Source organism: Sinocyclocheilus anshuiensis, unplaced genomic scaffold (genome assembly GCF_001515605.1).
Source record: "Sinocyclocheilus anshuiensis isolate Anshui unplaced genomic scaffold, SAMN03320099.WGS_v1.1 scaffold1678, whole genome shotgun sequence".
Lineage (NCBI taxonomy): Eukaryota > Metazoa > Chordata > Actinopteri > Cypriniformes > Cyprinidae > Sinocyclocheilus > Sinocyclocheilus anshuiensis.
The window spans coordinates 55328-73458 of NW_015542445.1; the positions used below are offsets into that span (position 1 = coordinate 55328).

At 35.7% G+C, this 18131-nt stretch overlaps 1 protein-coding gene across 1 annotated transcript in view; it reads right to left on the reverse strand.

The window, feature by feature from the left end:
• Positions 1–18131, reverse strand: part of LOC107693596 (ATP-binding cassette sub-family A member 1) — a gene marked incomplete at its 3' end in the record, with an annotated part of 79802 nt that overhangs the window by 49997 nt on the left and 11674 nt on the right. Inside the window, exons 4-8 of the mRNA XM_016493044.1 lie at positions 17679–17806; positions 12149–12276; positions 11564–11758; positions 8597–8683; positions 3767–3977 (exon numbers count right to left, since the gene is read on the reverse strand). Coding sequence (XP_016348530.1) covers positions 3767–3977; positions 8597–8683; positions 11564–11758; positions 12149–12276; positions 17679–17806 — 749 coding nt within the window. The remainder of the gene's footprint in view (positions 1–3766; positions 3978–8596; positions 8684–11563; positions 11759–12148; positions 12277–17678; positions 17807–18131) is intronic.

Below are 18131 nucleotides of genomic sequence, written 5' to 3' on the forward strand. Positions count from 1 at the left end.
ATAATAATAATAATAATAATAATAATAATAATAATAATGCTAATATTATTTTAACGCCTTATTATTTTACAGACTTATTGACAGATAATTCTAACATTGTGCAGCCACAAAAAAAACACCAAAACAAATAATTTTTTTAAATAACATTTTAAATTGTAAAAAAATATTGTGAAGCCCTAATTTAAAGCTTTATTTCAGTTAATGAAAACGATTTATTGTTTTACAGTTTTGGTTAACAATAACAAAACTGCAAATACTAAAATGAGCATCACTAAATAATAGCTCAAAATGTGCATTATTATAATTGAGAAAAATGCAAAGATTGGTAACCCTAATCTGATACCACAGTAGAGTAAAACAGCTTGTTTTTAGGAAAACAAGGGCCACTTTTCATATCTTTATATCACACGTGTCATTTGAAATTTACATAAATCACTGGTGGCAGATGACAAATGTGACACAGTCCTAATGTACATCTGCAGATACAGTTTGTGTCAGAATGAAAAACACAATCACTCTTCGATTGAAAGAAGTGCATTTGAGAATTAAACAGACACAATCACTCTGATTTCTGACTTATGACTTCCGTGGCACTCACTGCTACTGTTTTATTAGTGTAGGAGCATCAAACGACACACAGAGGAGCGTTCTGCTGATTTACTGAAAGATCAACAGCGCAGCCAAATCTCCCAGCGCAGCTGAATTCCCCATTATGTACAGCAGACGCACAAACACGCGTTCTGTATTTCATAAAGCATCTGTCTGCTCTCCCACCAGAGAGACGTCAACGTGGCCCCGTCGACTGACACATCTCAGCATGCACACGTACAATCCCGGCACGGCCGATTCAGAGAGACAGCATGATCCCATCAGCATGCCAACAGGGCCGAGAAGCCACCAAAACAGACCCGAGCACAATGCAGCGCGGTTTGTGTGATTTGCGGTGTCAGAACATCAGAAAGCCGCAGCAGCGCTCGGGGAGAAACAGCCAATCCTATTTACTGCAGTTTCAAAGAGAAGGCAATTAACAGAGAGGCCCAACAGAGCCGCTAATTAACTCAGTCCTCCTGATATTCAACGTTCTGTTCAAACACACGAGACGCTGTAAACAAACAAACAACATCAACCGCCTTCTGCTTAGTGAACTAGTCACTAGTCCGTTAACTAGGTTCTCCAGTTAAACCCAAATGATCCACTGGGAATGTTTAACAGCTCACTGGAGTGGAAAATAACTGAGTAACGGCTTAAATTATTAAAATATAAATGAATGATATCCTTTGTGAGAAAGTAGCACACTTAAGCATACTTTTAAAAACAGTACTTATTACAGAAATTATGTATTTAAAAGAATATACTTAATTGCAGGGTAATTTTTTTTTGTTATGCTCGTTAAAAGTCTCTTCACATCCCGATAACAATCACTAAATGTATTTATATCATCTGTGGAAGGCTTAGGACCATAAAATGTTCGTCCAATCATATTCCTCGGTCCGAGGGCTACGATAATGTGTCCTACCTGCCTGTCAGTGTAAGTATTTGCATACCTCCACACACCATCAAGCATTATGTTTAAATTAAAAGCCTACTCTAGCTTTAACTGCATTATTGTTTAAGTTTATATTAAAAGCCTACTCTAGCTTTAAGTGTAGTATAGTTTAAGTTTAAATTAAAAGCCTACTCTAGCTTTAAGTGTATTATTGTTTAAGTTTATATTAAATGCAATAAGCTGAATTTCAGTGATTATTGTTTGTTTAAATTAAAAGCCTACTCTAGCTTTAACTGCATTATTGTTTAAGTTTATATTAAAAGCCAACTCTAGCTTTAAGTGTATTATTGTTTAAGTTTATATTAAAAGCCTACTCTAGCTTCAAGTGTATTATTGTTTAAAATGTTCGTCCAATCATATTCCTCGGTCCGAGGGCTACGATAATGTGTCCTACCTGCCTGTCAGTGTAAGTATTTGCATACCTCCACACACCATCAAGCATTATTACTGTAATATTATGCGCTTTGTACTGTAATGTTTTCTCACCGGTAAATGAGACATGAGGTAATCTGACAGAGTTGCATTCAACTCTTCACCAACGCTGGTTAGCCTCTGCTCTGCCTGTGCGTGGTCATGTGTTTCGGAGGAGGCGTGGCTTTGGAGAGTGATTTGCATAGAGGGTGAGATCTTATGCTTTCAAAGCTAGCTTGCTATTGCTAGTCTCTCCGAAAACCTACTCTAGTTTTAAGTGTATTATTGTTTAAGTTTATATTAAAAGCCTACTCTAGCTTTAAGTGTATTATTGTTTAAGTTTATATTAAATGCAATAAGCTGAATTTCAGTGTTTTTTTGACTCACTTAAGTAGGACTTAAGTACACACTTAAGTACAGTTTAAAAAAAAGTGCAATTTGTAATGTTGTCAAATTAAATGTTTGGTAACACTTTATTTTAAGGTGTCATTGTTACACATGTTACATGTACTTACTATTATAATAACAATTAATTACGCATAATTACATGCAAGTAACCCTAAGCCAAACCCAAATCCTAACCCTAACCATGTAGTAAGTACATGTAGTTAATTAATATAACTTAGTACTTAAATGTATAATTACACTGTAACAAGGACACCTTAAAATAAAGTGTAACCAAACATTTTATTTTAAAGCACATTTTCAATCATTATGTTTTATTAATATTTTGTCATGCTTTTAAGAAGTACACATTTTGATGTAGGACTTAAGTACATAGTTCCATAATTACTTAAGGAATTACTATTAAGAGAACTGCTGAATGTACTGACAAGCATTTATGATAAACTAAAATCTACTTTAATGCCATTTCTATTGAAACTTCTATGTAATGTATTTAATTACAGTCTTATTTACACATTTATAATGTTAAAGTTGCAATTTAGCATATTTAAAATATATTAACATTATATGTAATATTGAATAACACACTACAGTTAAAATGAGAATGGGTTACTTTACATGTGCTTTAGTATGTTAGTCACCACATCAAAATAAGTGTACTTTAAAGCATAATGTACTTTAAAACACAACAAAATATTTAAAATGTACTTTAATTTTATTTTGACATTATTGCAAAGGTTACTTTTAAACGTGTACTTACAGTAAGTGTGTTATGAAAGCATCTCTCTCTAAGTGCACTTAAGTGACCTTTTATTTCATAAATACATTTTATGCAAGTACGACTAAAAACACATCTGTTCCATCTCTATTTGACCCTCTAACTCTAGCACTTTCTATTCTATTTTAATTCTACTTTATCTACTTATCTTCTTTTTTTATTTAAAAAAAGTAACCCTAGCTTTCTATTTTTTCTATTCTATCTACTTGTTTTTCTTTTTGTCTGTTTGTGTGTGTGTGAATGTGTGTGTGTATATATATATATATAATACCTTGCTACGTGTACTGTGTTAGGCTAACCGAGACTTGTCATTTTCACTTATATATTGTTAGTTTTTGTTTTGTTACCACTTTTGTTAGTTTTGATTGCTTCTATTATCCTCATTTGTAAGTCGCTTTGGATAAAAGTGTCTGCTAAATGATACAGTTTGTTAAACATATATAATTATTATTTGAAGTACACTACAAGTCGACATTCAGGACAACAAGAAAACTTATTTTTTCAAAAGGGATTAACTAATAATATCATAACCCACTTGAATATTATGAAGTTCACTATTCAATTGTAGTTATGTCACACAATGAATGTTACCGGTAAGTGAGTTGGACTGAGGAATCAGCTCTTACTGGTGTTGTTGCTGGTTGTGTTGGTGTTGTCGGCTGTTGCGTTGCGTGTGTTTTGTTGGTCTGATTCTGTCGACGCTCTTCTCACAGTAGCTCTGCTCGTCGAGTTAAAGTCTGTTCCACACATCAGCTGAGTGAGGCTCCCGAACGGATCCGACCTGAAATCCAACGTTTCTACTGCACTCAGCAGCACTGAAGACCTAAAGTTAGACATCTGTGTGGAGGAAAAAAAAGGAAACCTCCATGAACACATTCAGAAACTTGATCAAAAATACAGTAAAAAATGTAAAAATGTGAAATATTAATACAATCTAAAATAGCTGTTTTCTATGTGAATATCTGTTAAAATGTAATTTAATCCTGTGATCAAAGCTGCATTTTCAGCATCATTACTCCAGTCTTCAGTGTCACATGATCTTCAGAAATCATTATAATATGCTGATTTGCTGCTCAAGAAACATTTCTGATTATTATCATATATTTTTGGGGAAACTGTGATACATTTAATTTTGTTCAGGATTCACAGATGAATAGAAAGTTCAAAAGAACAGCATTTATTTGAAATATAAACCTTTTGTAACATTATAACCAGTTCTGGGGGTAACGCATTATATATAACGCAAGTTAACATATATAGTGGGAAGTCGTGGCCTAATGGTTAGAGAGTCGGACTCGTAACCCAAAGGTTGCAGGTTCGAGTCTCTTATAACCAGTTCTGGGGGTAACGCATTATATATAACGCAAGTTAATATATATAGTGGGAAGTCATGACCTAATGCTTAGAGAGTCGGACTCGTAACCTAAAGGTTGTGGGTTCGAGTCTCGTACCGGCAGGGATTGTAGGTGGGGGGAGTGAATGTACAGCGCTCTCTTCCACCTTCAATACCACGACTGAGGAGCCCTTGAGCAAGGCACTGAACCCCCAACTGCTCCCCGGGCGCCCCAGCAAAATATGGCTGCCCACTGCTCCGGGTGTGTGTTCACAGGGTGTGTGTGTTCACTGCTGTGTGTGTGTGCACTTTGGATGGGATAAATGCAGAGCACTAATTCCAAGTATGGGTCACCATACTTGGCCACATGTCACGTCACTTTTACTTTCGTTATGTCAGATTACTTTTTTTTTCAAGTAACTAGTAAAGTAACCCATTACTTTTTAAATTGCATCCTTTACTCATTTCACTTTTGGTGTGAAAGCGCTTTTACATTTGCCAAAAAATATAACTTTTTTTTTTTAATATTAAAAACAAACAAGCAAGCCCCGCCCAGATGAAAAAAAGTAACACAAAAGTAATGTTCGCATTACTTCCCATAGAAAGCAACAAAGTAAGGTAATTAGTTACTTTTTTAGGCAATAACGACATTTAATTGATAAAAAACAGTAAAAAATGTGAACAATTATTACAATCTAAAACAGCTGTTTTCTATGTGAATGTACTGTAAAATGAAATCTATTTCTGTGATATAAAGCTGAATTTTCAGCATCATTAGTCCAGTCTTCAGTGTCAAAGTACTTTTTAGGGAGTAACGTAACACTATAATGCATTACTTTTAAAAGTAACTTTCCCCAACATTGATTATACATATCTTTACTGTCATTTTTGATAAATTTAATGCTTTTTTGCTGAATAAAAGTATTAATTTCTTCCAAAATCTCCAAACTTTTGAACAGTAGCGTATTTAGTTCAGTTTATTATGTAGATTTTGCATTTGTGCTGCCCGCGACCCATTGCTTTTGTGTTTTTGTCCAGACAGGAAGATGAAATAAAACATCTCGTGAAAACACACCGCTTCTGCAGTCTCGTGAGATACGCTTAGGCAAACATTTGTCCATCCCATAACTGAATATCACCGTGTAATGTTATTAATTAATGCCACGCGTGTCGGTGTAATATAAGTGCATCTGTGCTTTGCATCTGTTGGCCCAGCGGCTAAAGCTGCTAATGCCAAACCTTGGAAAGGTGAAATGGTTTTTTTGTGCGTGATCAGGACAGCACCTTCATAATGGGAACGCAAAGCGCAAACTGTGTTTCAGTCTCACTTAACGAGCATAACAGACATAAAGCCTGTTCGTTCAGAACGGAGGAGACAGCTGTTGTGTTAACACCAAATGAGACGGTATATTACTTTCCAGCAGGTTTTATTTATATAGCCACTGGCATGCAAACAGCGTAATGGACTGCAGAGAAGCGCGGAGAATCGAGCACAACAGCGACGGCCCACTTTTTAAGTGCCCTTGGTTCCTGAAGTGTTTTCCCATTCATTTTCTCCACATTCAGATCTAAACCTTGAACCAAACCAACCAGCTCTCAGATGAATTGTACAACAGTATAACTATTAGCATAGAAGGCATTTATTTAAAGTTTACTGCATATGAAAACTAGTTTGAGTGTTCAGGAGTTTGATTATATCTTTCGCAAATGGACAGTTGCATTGATTTGGACCAAGAAGTATTTGAACATCAACATTTGACATCATTCACAATGTTCCCGAGCTCAGTGCAAACTAAACAATTTGGTGTAGAAACACTTTTCACTCAGAAATCGCTAGTAAATGTCAATTCAATGACCAAGAACACATTGATTTAAATATGAAATGTTGAAGAAAGACTGAAATAGTGTTTTGTTACAGTGTATGTGAGTAGAGCTCAATTGTTACTCGATGCATCAATCTGATTTGATATTCTAAAAGTTGTATCTGATTCATATAATGTATTTCTTTGCACGTGCAGCATTACTCATATCCCGAACAAAACTTCAGCGCATGCACAGAAAGCTGATATTCATGTTAGAAGAGTTTTTTTTAGCAAATATTTAGTAAATATTCCATCTCCTCCACTGAACAGTTCAAGACATGAGAGGTAAATAAATGCACACGCATTCATGTTGAACAATACACATCACGGTGCTTTTTGAAAATAGTCCGATTCAAGTGTTTACATGCTTGAAGAAATAGTTCATCCAAAAAGAATGAGTTCAGATTTGGAGAAATGGAGAAAACATCAAAATAATCCACAAGTAACCCACACCACTCCAGTCCATCAGTTAACATCTAGAAAAGCCAAAAGCTGAAACAAATCCATCATTAAGATGCATTTATCTTCAAACCGTTGCTTCCAGCTAAAATATGAGTCCATAATCCATAATTGGACTGTTTTGGCTTTGTACATATTTGTGCATATTTCTCTCCTGATTCAGTCCGAATGACTTTTTCACTGGAGGAAGGGTTATTCTTACAAACACACAGCTTTTGGCTTCACAATATGTTAACTGGTGGACTGGAGTGGTGTGGATTATTGTGATGTTTTTATCAGCTGTTTGGACTCTCGTTCTGACGGCACCCATTCACTGCAGAGCATCCATTGCTGAGACACTGATGCAATGCTACATTTCTCCAAATCTGATGAAGAAACAAACTCATCCACATCTCGGATGGCCTGAGGGTGAGTCCATATTCAGTAAATGTTCATTGTTAGGTGAACTATTCTTTTAATTGCTTCCTGTTGATCAGATTATTCCAGGTCTACACTGCCCCTTTAAATCTGATCAAACGTTGATTCGATTCGAGCTCGTTCAGATTGATTGGTGTGTTTACAGACCGACTGAGCCATTAATTCAATTATAAACAGATCTGGGTGCATGCACATGTAGCTATTGATGTCCTCATGGCATTCTGTGCACTTCGTGAGCAGACTGGGGTCATTCAGTGTGTTGCATCAGATGTTGTAGCGGTCTGTCGTTGCACATTGGTTGTTCTCTTGTGCAGCACTTTGAGATGCAAACAGATGAAGGAGCTCATCGGCCGATGATCTGAACCCACTGGAGGCTGTGCTACTGTATTACATCATTCGCAATGCTTTATGGGAAGTGCACAGTGTATAGAGCACATGTCCTGTATCCATGGTAACAGCGATTAGTGGATTTGTCTCCAGAATTATTTTCATTGGGAATATGACAATTAAACACTTTTTTATATTGACTTTTACAGCCTCTGAGCTCATGATAGGTCTGTCTTGAAATATTTAAACAAACGTAATTTCTCTATGGAGAAAACTATTGGGATTTTTACTTCCATAACCTGAATGTTGAGCTAAAAATATTTACATATATATATTTTTTTTCATATATAATTTATATTATATATAAATATAAATATTTTATATATAAACAATACATATTTTTCATAAATATATACATTCATATGTGTGTGTTTATATTTACACAATAAATATTCACAGCACACACACATATATTATGTAAACAAAAACTTTTATTTTGGATGCGATTAATCACGATTAATCATTTGACAGCACTAAAATAATACAACTTTTTAAACAGTTTTAACAGTATTGCATTTCATAGACAAAATTATGTAGAGGATTTTATTTTCTATTAATTATTTTAAAGTATTTATTTATATATTATTTATAATTTTTTATTTATTGTTATTTTTATGTATTATTTTTATTTATTATTATTATATATATTTTTTATTTTTTTGTGAATCCTGTTTTCAAACTTTGGAATATGTCTAAATGTTGTATTAAATACAATAAAAAAAAAAGTAAATGTAAAAAAAAAAATACATATATATTTAAAAAACAACAACAATATTTTAATAATAAAACAGTATAGGTAGAGTGGAAATAGAAGATGATTACAGTATTTACTTATATTCTGAGACGGTCTGGTTGGTAGGAAGAGTGTTTGTTTATCCATCATATCTAATAGGTGTATTTGTGCCTCTAATGTGAAAACTCAAGGGACACACTACTGCATCCTATTCCTGCAAAACGCTTCGTGCAACACTGAAAACACAGAGAGGCAGAGAACTCACCCCGGTCATGAGCGGAGCGATGTGAGCACTGGTTTGGCCCATCAGAGCGGTCACCTCCAGCCGGTTCAGACCCAGCGCTGATGGAAGCTGAATCAGGAGAAAATAAAAAAAAACTAATTTCAGTATTGCTGATTTCTTCTGAGCTTAATTGTGTATTACATGGACTCTGCCTCACCGAGCCGGAGATTAAGACTGTATTACTGAAGTGAAGCTAAGTACGGTTAAATCTATAAAGATCATTAGATTTCCAGAGTTCATTCTCAGAGCCCGGGATGTCACGCAGTTAAAACAACCTTAATAAAGTCCCATTCACTGGCCTCTTAGCCGCCGCTATCTCTGTGTCTATCACTGTGACCTTCACACACTCAATAGCATTACTTTAGAGGGAAAGCGAGGTTCAGACACGTGTGTGTGTGTGTGCGTGTCTCTCTGTGTGTGTGTATTGTGTGTGTGTGTAAGTATTTATCGGCGCAGGGGATTACGCAGCCAATGGCTTTTTCTTCCTTCAGTCTGGAGAACATTTATGCTTCAGCTTCAGCAGAACTACAGCGAACCCGAAGCGCTTCAGGATGAGAGCGGCTGATAAATGTCTTAAACAGGAATATGAGAACTAATGGTTGAACAAGTAGCAAAAGGCCGAGGGCAGCTGTAAGCATTTTATATTTTCCTTCATAACTCACAAACTACTGCAAATCTATCTGACATCTCTTGGTGTGAGAAGCATAAAACAATAGAGAGATCGTAATGATGAGTTTATTAAGCCTGTTATAAATTATATGAATTCATTTGAGCACAACTCGATTACTTCAGAATTTAATTTAAGTGTTTTATTAATATTACTGAATAGTTCACTTTTTGTTGTAAAAATTGTAGTTGCCAAAATACATGTTTACAGCAAAAAGTCTAAACGATATTTACATTATAATTATTTGAAATGATTTACAACATACTTTCTAAAATCGAAATTATCAGTTCTGAGTTATGTCTATAAAATAATAAAATAGGATGAATTTCAAATTATAATAGAAGTCCAGTTTAACGTAAATAAATTGACAAATATAATACTATTGTACAGAGGAATGTACTTAATACAATTAAAAAATGTAATGATATCTTAAATTTTCATTTAATTGCATTTATGACAAAATTTTAGATCACTTTAAATTGCATTAAATATTTTGTGAAAGGTTAATGTTTCATGCCTTTATTTGATTATTGCTAGTTTTGATAGTATTTTGTAAATTTGTATTAAATCATAAATTCAGAAAAATTAAAACGGACAACATAACAATTCTGACAATAAATAAATAAATGAATAAATCAATATTTTATTGGGCCCAATTATTGCAAAAATTTTTATAAATTAATTGTTTTATGAATTTTTACGTTTTATGAATTCAATTGATTACACATGCTTTTGATTATTAAAATGTAATTAAACCATTAAAATGGAACGGAAGAAAAGTTTAAACTAAAAACACAGAATTTGGGAAAAATAAAACAGATTTCAAAGGGCCCTAAACATGTGATTTTTTGTAAACTTTTAATAAATCGTCATTAGTTATACATAAAGTGTATACGTTTCATGATTACAAATTATTAGAAATGCTTTTTGACTAATATTTAATTTAATTTTTTAATATTAAATTAAATTAAATTTAATTTAATAATTAAAACCAAATCTAGAAAAAAGTCTAGAAACGTTCAAATGTGGGGGAAAAAGGAATCCAGAAAAAAAAAAAGGGGAAGAAAAATATTAATTTGGGGAAAATTTGGGAAAAAATCTAAAGGAATTCATATGGTCTCCACTGCAAATAACTACTGTATTCATCAGTATTTCAGCTTTCTAGTATTTGAAATATATATACATCTTGTGTGAACTGCATGAAATATGAAGGAGCTGCTGGTGGACAAGACCTTGTTTGATGAAGGACTTGAGTCTTCATCCTGTATGTGTCTCAGAGCCGCGCTCCATTCAGTCCCCTTTAGCTGCAGAGCTTCGTTTAATAGTTTTATTCTGCTCTCGGAGACGTGGACGAGACACAATATAACTATCGCACTGTAAAGTACACTTAAACATTATAAAAGGATGCTACATTTTTATTTGATTACATTTTAAAAGATTAATTAAATTGTTAATGTTTTACGCCTTTATTTGATAACCACCATTTTTGATAATACATTTGCATTAAATATTATTTGTAACATTTCTGTTGTTTTGTTTCAACAAATATTTCGTTTTCATAAATTCTGCCTTTTTTTTGAGCAATCATTAGTAATAAAATCAAAAGACTTTAATTCAATGCCATTAATTCTAATGAGATTAATGCTGGTAATTCTCAGATTGTGTATTCTTATAAATGTCATACATTGATATATAAAAAAAACAGCAATGGAATTTTATTTGGGCCGTTTTAATAACTTTCGTGTTGATACTTCTTGACTTTTCCTACTTGTATGAGAACTTAATTTTTTCCATCAAAGACATTTAAAGAAGTTTATCAATTTTTCAACAATTTTTTTTTTTATTATTTTTTATTTATTTATTTATTTTATTTTATATTTTGTTTTATTTTATTTTATTTTATTTTATTTATTTATATATTAACACTACATTGTGCTTATATTTATCAATTAATTTATTATATTAATTCATATTTTATTTATTTATTTATATTTTGTGACACTTTAGTTGATGTTTAATTTATGTTTAAAATAATAAGAAAAAATGCCAATGAGCTAACAGATCTGCGAGCATGACAAAGGGATGATGACAATACATTTTTCAAATTATTTTAATATGTTCCTACAGGTTATGACGTCAATTAATTGTTCATTTGTATTTTATTTTATTTTATTTTATTTTATTTTATTTGATTGATTGATTGATTGATTAGTTTATGTATTTTTTTGTAAATGTAATCATAAAACATGAAAAAATCATAGAAATAAAGGGGCGTCGCTCACTGCGTTCAGGAGTTTGATGTTGTCCAGATTCTGCATGAAGACTCGTCTGGCCTGAAGAAGCTGATTGGCTGTCAGGGAGCATGTGATGTTCTGAAACTCCTCTTTCTGATTGGCTGAATTAAAGTCCAGGATGCGATCGGCCGACGGGCCGCAGAGCACCGAGTGCAGATCTCCATCAGCCGACAGCGCAGGCAGCTGCAGCACATTAAACAACACCACAGACACACACATTACAATTTATATAGCATTTTAAGAGATCAATTATATGGCCAGCTGCTATCAAAGATCGAAGTCAGTCTAGAGAAGGCAACCTTTTAATTTCTTCGGTTTTACAAATGCAAAAACTGATATATTTTGCAGCTGAAATGCTGAACAGCTGATGATTCATGTTGAATCTGGTAACAAATGGTCGTGGCTTCTGAGTCTTGCGTTTGAAGTTCAGATGAATCTGAATCTGGCTTCATTGCGGAGGTAAAACAGGGGTTTTGGTGGAGTCAGCGAGCGCCGGGCCTCTCAGAGAAGCTGGATCTCCTCCAGTCCGCACTAAACACACAGCCTCTCTCCGTCTGTCTCTGGATGACGTACCTGACCGAGCCGGACTCTGGCCCTCATCAGGCTCGCGGCGGCTGTGTTTGGCACCGAAAGGCTGTTCGTCAGATATTCAGAAAACGTCTCGTTGGTTCTCAGCAAACTGCGAAGCGGAATCGACTGACCTGAGAGCGAAAGAGAACATATTGCTCTTAGCTCATGAAGGCTTTCAGATGGGCAGCAAATATACCATTTTCCAAATCCTATAAGTGTGTGTGTGTGTGCGCGTGTGTGTGTGTGTGTGTGTGTGTGTGTGTGAGAGAGTGTGTGTGTGTGTGTGTGTACACCAGCAGAAAATACAAGAATAAATATAATACATAAATACATAAAATAAAAATGCTTAAATTAATAACTAAATTATAAAAATAAAAAGATCAAATATAAATAAATAAATAAATAAATAAATAAATAAGCTATATATTGCTTTTTAGCTATGTTTTAAACATTTTTGTCTAAACAGCAGAAATTAATAAAAAATATATTAAAAAGTGCATTAATAAAACAAGGCTGCATTAATTTGAGCAAAAACACAGTAATATTGTGAAATATTATTAAAACTTTAAAGTAACTGTTTTCTATATGAATATCTGTTAAATTGTAATGTATTTCTGTGATGCGCAGCTGTATTTTCAGCATCATTACTCCAGTCTTCAGTGTCACATGATCTTCAGAAATCATTCTAATATGCTGATTTGCTGCTCAAGAAACATTTCTGATTATTATCAATGATGAAAACAGTTGTGCTGCTGAATATTTTTATAGAAACTGTGATACATTTTCTTTTTCAGGATTTACAGATGAATAGAAAGATCAAAAGAACAGCATTTATTTGAAATAGAAATCTTTTGTAACATTATAAATGTCTTTACTGTCACTTTTGATCAGTTTAATGCATCCTTGGTGAATTAAATTATTAATTTATTTTCAAAACAAATTGTACATGTTCCTGATTGTTGAACGTGGTGTGGATCTGTACTGCGGCGGGTGGCTCTGGGTAAATTGAGTTTGTGATTGAAGGAGTGGATGTGGCTTATTAAACATGTGTTAGCCCGTTAAAGGCTCATTTAGCTATAATGCAACACACTGTTTTGTCCTCGTTCAAGAATTCCTCCCACACACTCACACAAAAACCATGAAAGCCAATTAGGCGTATGAAAGCGTGTGTTTGCACACCGAGGCCGGATGGAGGTCTGACTGCGCTCTGAAGAAAGCTGCTGTAAAGCACATCAAAGAGCGCCGGTGAAAACAAAGAAAGCCGAGCTGGATAATACCTCTAGAGGCGCGCTAATGAGCGGCAGGATATCAGACAGCAGCGCTGATTAACGAGAGTGCGTCATTACACTCTGTATCTCTGCATTCATCTCAACAATCCTCTCCAACACAAACCTGGCAGGTCACACACACACACGCACACACACACACGCACACACACACACGCACACACACACACGCACACACACACACGCACACACACACACGCACACACACACACGCACACACACACACGCACACACACACACGCACACACACACACGCACACACACACACGCACACACACACACGCACACACACACACGCACACACACACACGCACACACACACACGCACACACACACACGCACACACACACACGCACACACACACACGCACACACACACACGCACACACACACACGCACACACACACACGCACACACACACACGCACACACACACACGCACACACACACACGCACACACACACACGCACACACACACACGCACACACACACACGCACACACACACACGCACACACACACACGCACACACACACACGCACACACACACACGCACACACACACACGCACACACACACACGCACACACACACACGCACACACACACACGCACACACACACACGCACACACACACACGCACACACACACACGCACACACACACACGCACACACACACACGCACACACACACACGCACACACACACACGCACACACACACACGCACACACACACACGCACACACACACACGCACACACACACACGCACACACACACACGCACACACACACACGCACACACACACACGCACACACACACACGCACACACACACACGCACACACACACACGCACACACACACACGCACACACACACACGCACACACACACACGCACACACACACACGCACACACACACACGCACACACACACACGCACACACACACACGCACACACACACACGCACACACACACACGCACACACACACACGCACACACACACACGCACACACACACACGCACACACACACACGCACACACACACACGCACACACACACACGCACACACACACACGCACACACACACACGCACACACACACACGCACACACACACACGCACACACACACACGCACACACACACACGCACACACACACACGCACACACACACACGCACACACACACACGCACACACACACACGCACACACACACACGCACACACACACACGCACACACACACACGCACACACACACACGCACACACACACACGCACACACACACACGCACACACACACACGCACACACACACACGCACACACACACACGCACACACACACACGCACACACACACACGCACACACACACACGCACACACACACACGCACACACACACACGCACACACACACACGCACACACACACACGCACACACACACACGCACACACACACACGCACACACACACACGCACACACACACACGCACACACACACACGCACACACACACACGCACACACACACACGCACACACACACACGCACACACACACACGCACACACACACACGCACACACACACACGCACACACACACACGCACACACACACACGCACACACACACACGCACACACACACACGCACACACACACACACAAACACAAACACACACATACACAGAGTGGAGTCATCAACTCGCACCTTCATCATCCACGCGTCACCCTGCACTCTGATTGGCCGCTTCTGTCTCTGGCGGCGTTGTGAGTTAATTACTCTCTCTCTCAGATCTCCTGGTGAATTTAATCTGGTATAATAGAAGTTCACGGCCCCCGAATGCAAATGCGGCCGGCGGCGGTGACCAGGGCCCGACAACACGACGCTCCACGGCCTATTTGCAAATGAGCTTCCTCTCAAATCTGAATATTGTTAGACTAAACGGTACAAACAAACAACAGCAAGATATATGACATGCTCCTCCGAATCAACAACAAGAGCGGCTGTAAAACACGAATATAACCACAGTGGAGGACGGGGCGTTATTTCAGCCTGACATGTCAAAAAATAGTCAGAAAAATCTGTTTACCGAAACATTAGACAGAATATATATATATATTTTGTAAAGTTTGCATGTGAGTTTTTGTTAAGCATCACATTTGATACATCAGGCTTTTGTTGCTCATATATTATTATATAGTGAGAATATCCAGAGACTCAAATTAAGCAGAAATATACGATTCAGTGAAAATGCTGTTATTTATAAAGTAAGACTTAGTATTTTTTTTTTTTTTTTTTCTTCCTTCTAAAACATGATGTCTAAACGGCGAAACAAAATAAAAAAATAATAAATAAAAATACATAAATAAAAAAAATAAAAATAAAATAAATAAAATAAAAAAAAGTAAATAAAAAAATAATAAAAACTGATGTTTGGCTATTACACATATTGCTGTTTATTTTTGTAGTCTAAACAGCAAAAAAAAATAAATCAACACAATAAAAATGAATAAATAATAATATATAAATAAAATAAAACTGCATAGATATGATGCATAATAATACAATAATACAATAATAAATACAATTTGTAATAAAATACAAATAAATAAAACAAAAACAAAATTAAAGATAAGATAAAAAAAAAAAAAATCATTTAAAATAAAATTAAACAATTACTAAGATGTTTAAGGGGGGGTCACGCCCATGGACTGTCCGTGTATAAAAATACATAAATAAAAAAAATAAAAATAAAATAAATAAAATAAAAAAAAGTAAATAAAAAAATAATAAAAACTGATGTTTGGCTATTACACATATTGCTGTTTATTTTTGTAGTCTAAACAGCAAAAAAAAATAAATCAACACAATAAAAATGAATAAATAATAATATATAAATAAAATAAAACTGCATAGATATGATGCATAATAATACAATAATACAATAATAAATACAATTTGTAATAAAATACAAATAAATAAAACAAAAACAAAATTAAAGATAAGATAAAAAAAAAAAAAATCATTTAAAATAAAATTAAACAATTACTAAGATGTTTAAGGGGGTGTCACGCCCATGGACTGTCAGTGTGTTTGTTTTCCTCCCCATGTGCTCCCCGTGACCCAGTTTCTCTCGTGTTCTGATTATGTTCATTTGTTTCAGGTGTTCCTCGTTGAGTCTCTCGTCTAGTTATGTATATAAAGTGTCTGTTCCTGGTTTCGGTGTCCGGTGTCTATCGTCCAACGTTGTGCTACTCGTTTGTTCCTGCTTGCCCTGTGTATACCCCGTTTGGATTATTAAAAAACTGTTGATTGAGATTCTCCTGTGTTCTCCTCGTTCCTCGCTCCTCTCCGTAGGCAACTGTGACAGGTGGAAGGAGACTCTTCTGATCATTTAATTGTGATGTATTGTAATGTAAATCAATGAGATCTTTATAACAGTATATATATATACATATAATGCAATGCAATTCAATGATAGATGAGAGATGAACAAACAAACGTTCCTCAAAAGCCTGATGATCATATTTGAGACTCACATTTTATGTCTGGATAATCAAGTAAAACTAAATTGCTTTGAAGAGAAATTTCTCAAAATTATATTTAGAAAACAAAATAATAACTGAACTTCTATAATTAAATAATGCATGTTGTCCAATCTAAATCATTACAGCATTGCTATTTAATTAGATTAAATGTATAAATGCATATCATATTTGCATTTAAACTTTTTAAATAAAGTTTATTAAATACAATGCATTTTTTATATTTTAACAAAATGGCATCATTTTAATTTGAAATGTATTTCTGATGCACATGAATTTTATAGATCTGAACTCTTCCTGCAAGTCAACAGCTGACTCATTTGCCTTGGTTTTTATTTATATTTTAAAGACATTATGAAAGTTGATGATGATGATCTAATAATGACTCTCAAAAGCCCACGTTTGATTACTCACAGCGCATGAGTGTCACACTACTGGGGAAATGCTGTCAATTGCTTCATGTGTTGATGAGTTTGATGAACACAACAGCCGAACTGGGATCTCTGAAGCGTTTATAACAGCAGTCATACCTAAACGGGAAGCTGTGCTTGGAGGGGAAAAAAAGCAGCTTAAACCAGCCTAAGCTGGTCTGCGATGATTTGAACTGGTCTAGTTGGTCCTCCAAACTGAACAGTAACCAGCAAAACCAGATCAGCAGGCGAATACACTGAAATGTTCAGTAAAACATAGGCACGTTTTGAAAAGGAAAGCCAGACGTTCACCTGCGGCTGGGTTTGCATTCTCCAGGACAGACATCCATCGGCCGATATCCTCAGAGATCAGTTTGACGCTGCTGAAGAGAGCGGGATCCGCCAGGAGCGACTGCACTTCAACCAAAACCTTTGTGACTCTAAACCAACGCAAGAAAGAAACAAATAAATACACAGAAACAGAGAATTTAGAGATGAATGCTTCAACAGCGTCAAGTTAAAATGTGCCACTATACATAATAATTACTGTATGTGAGCCTGGAGCACAAAAGCAGTCTTAAGTCGCTGGGGTATATTTGTAGCAATAGCCAACAATACATTGTATGGGTCAAAATTATTGATTTTTCATTTATGCCCAAAATAATTAGGATATTAAGTAAAGATCATGTTCCATGAAGATATTTTGTAAATTTCCTACTGTAAATATATTAAAACTTAATTTTTGATTAGTACACTGAAAAAAAA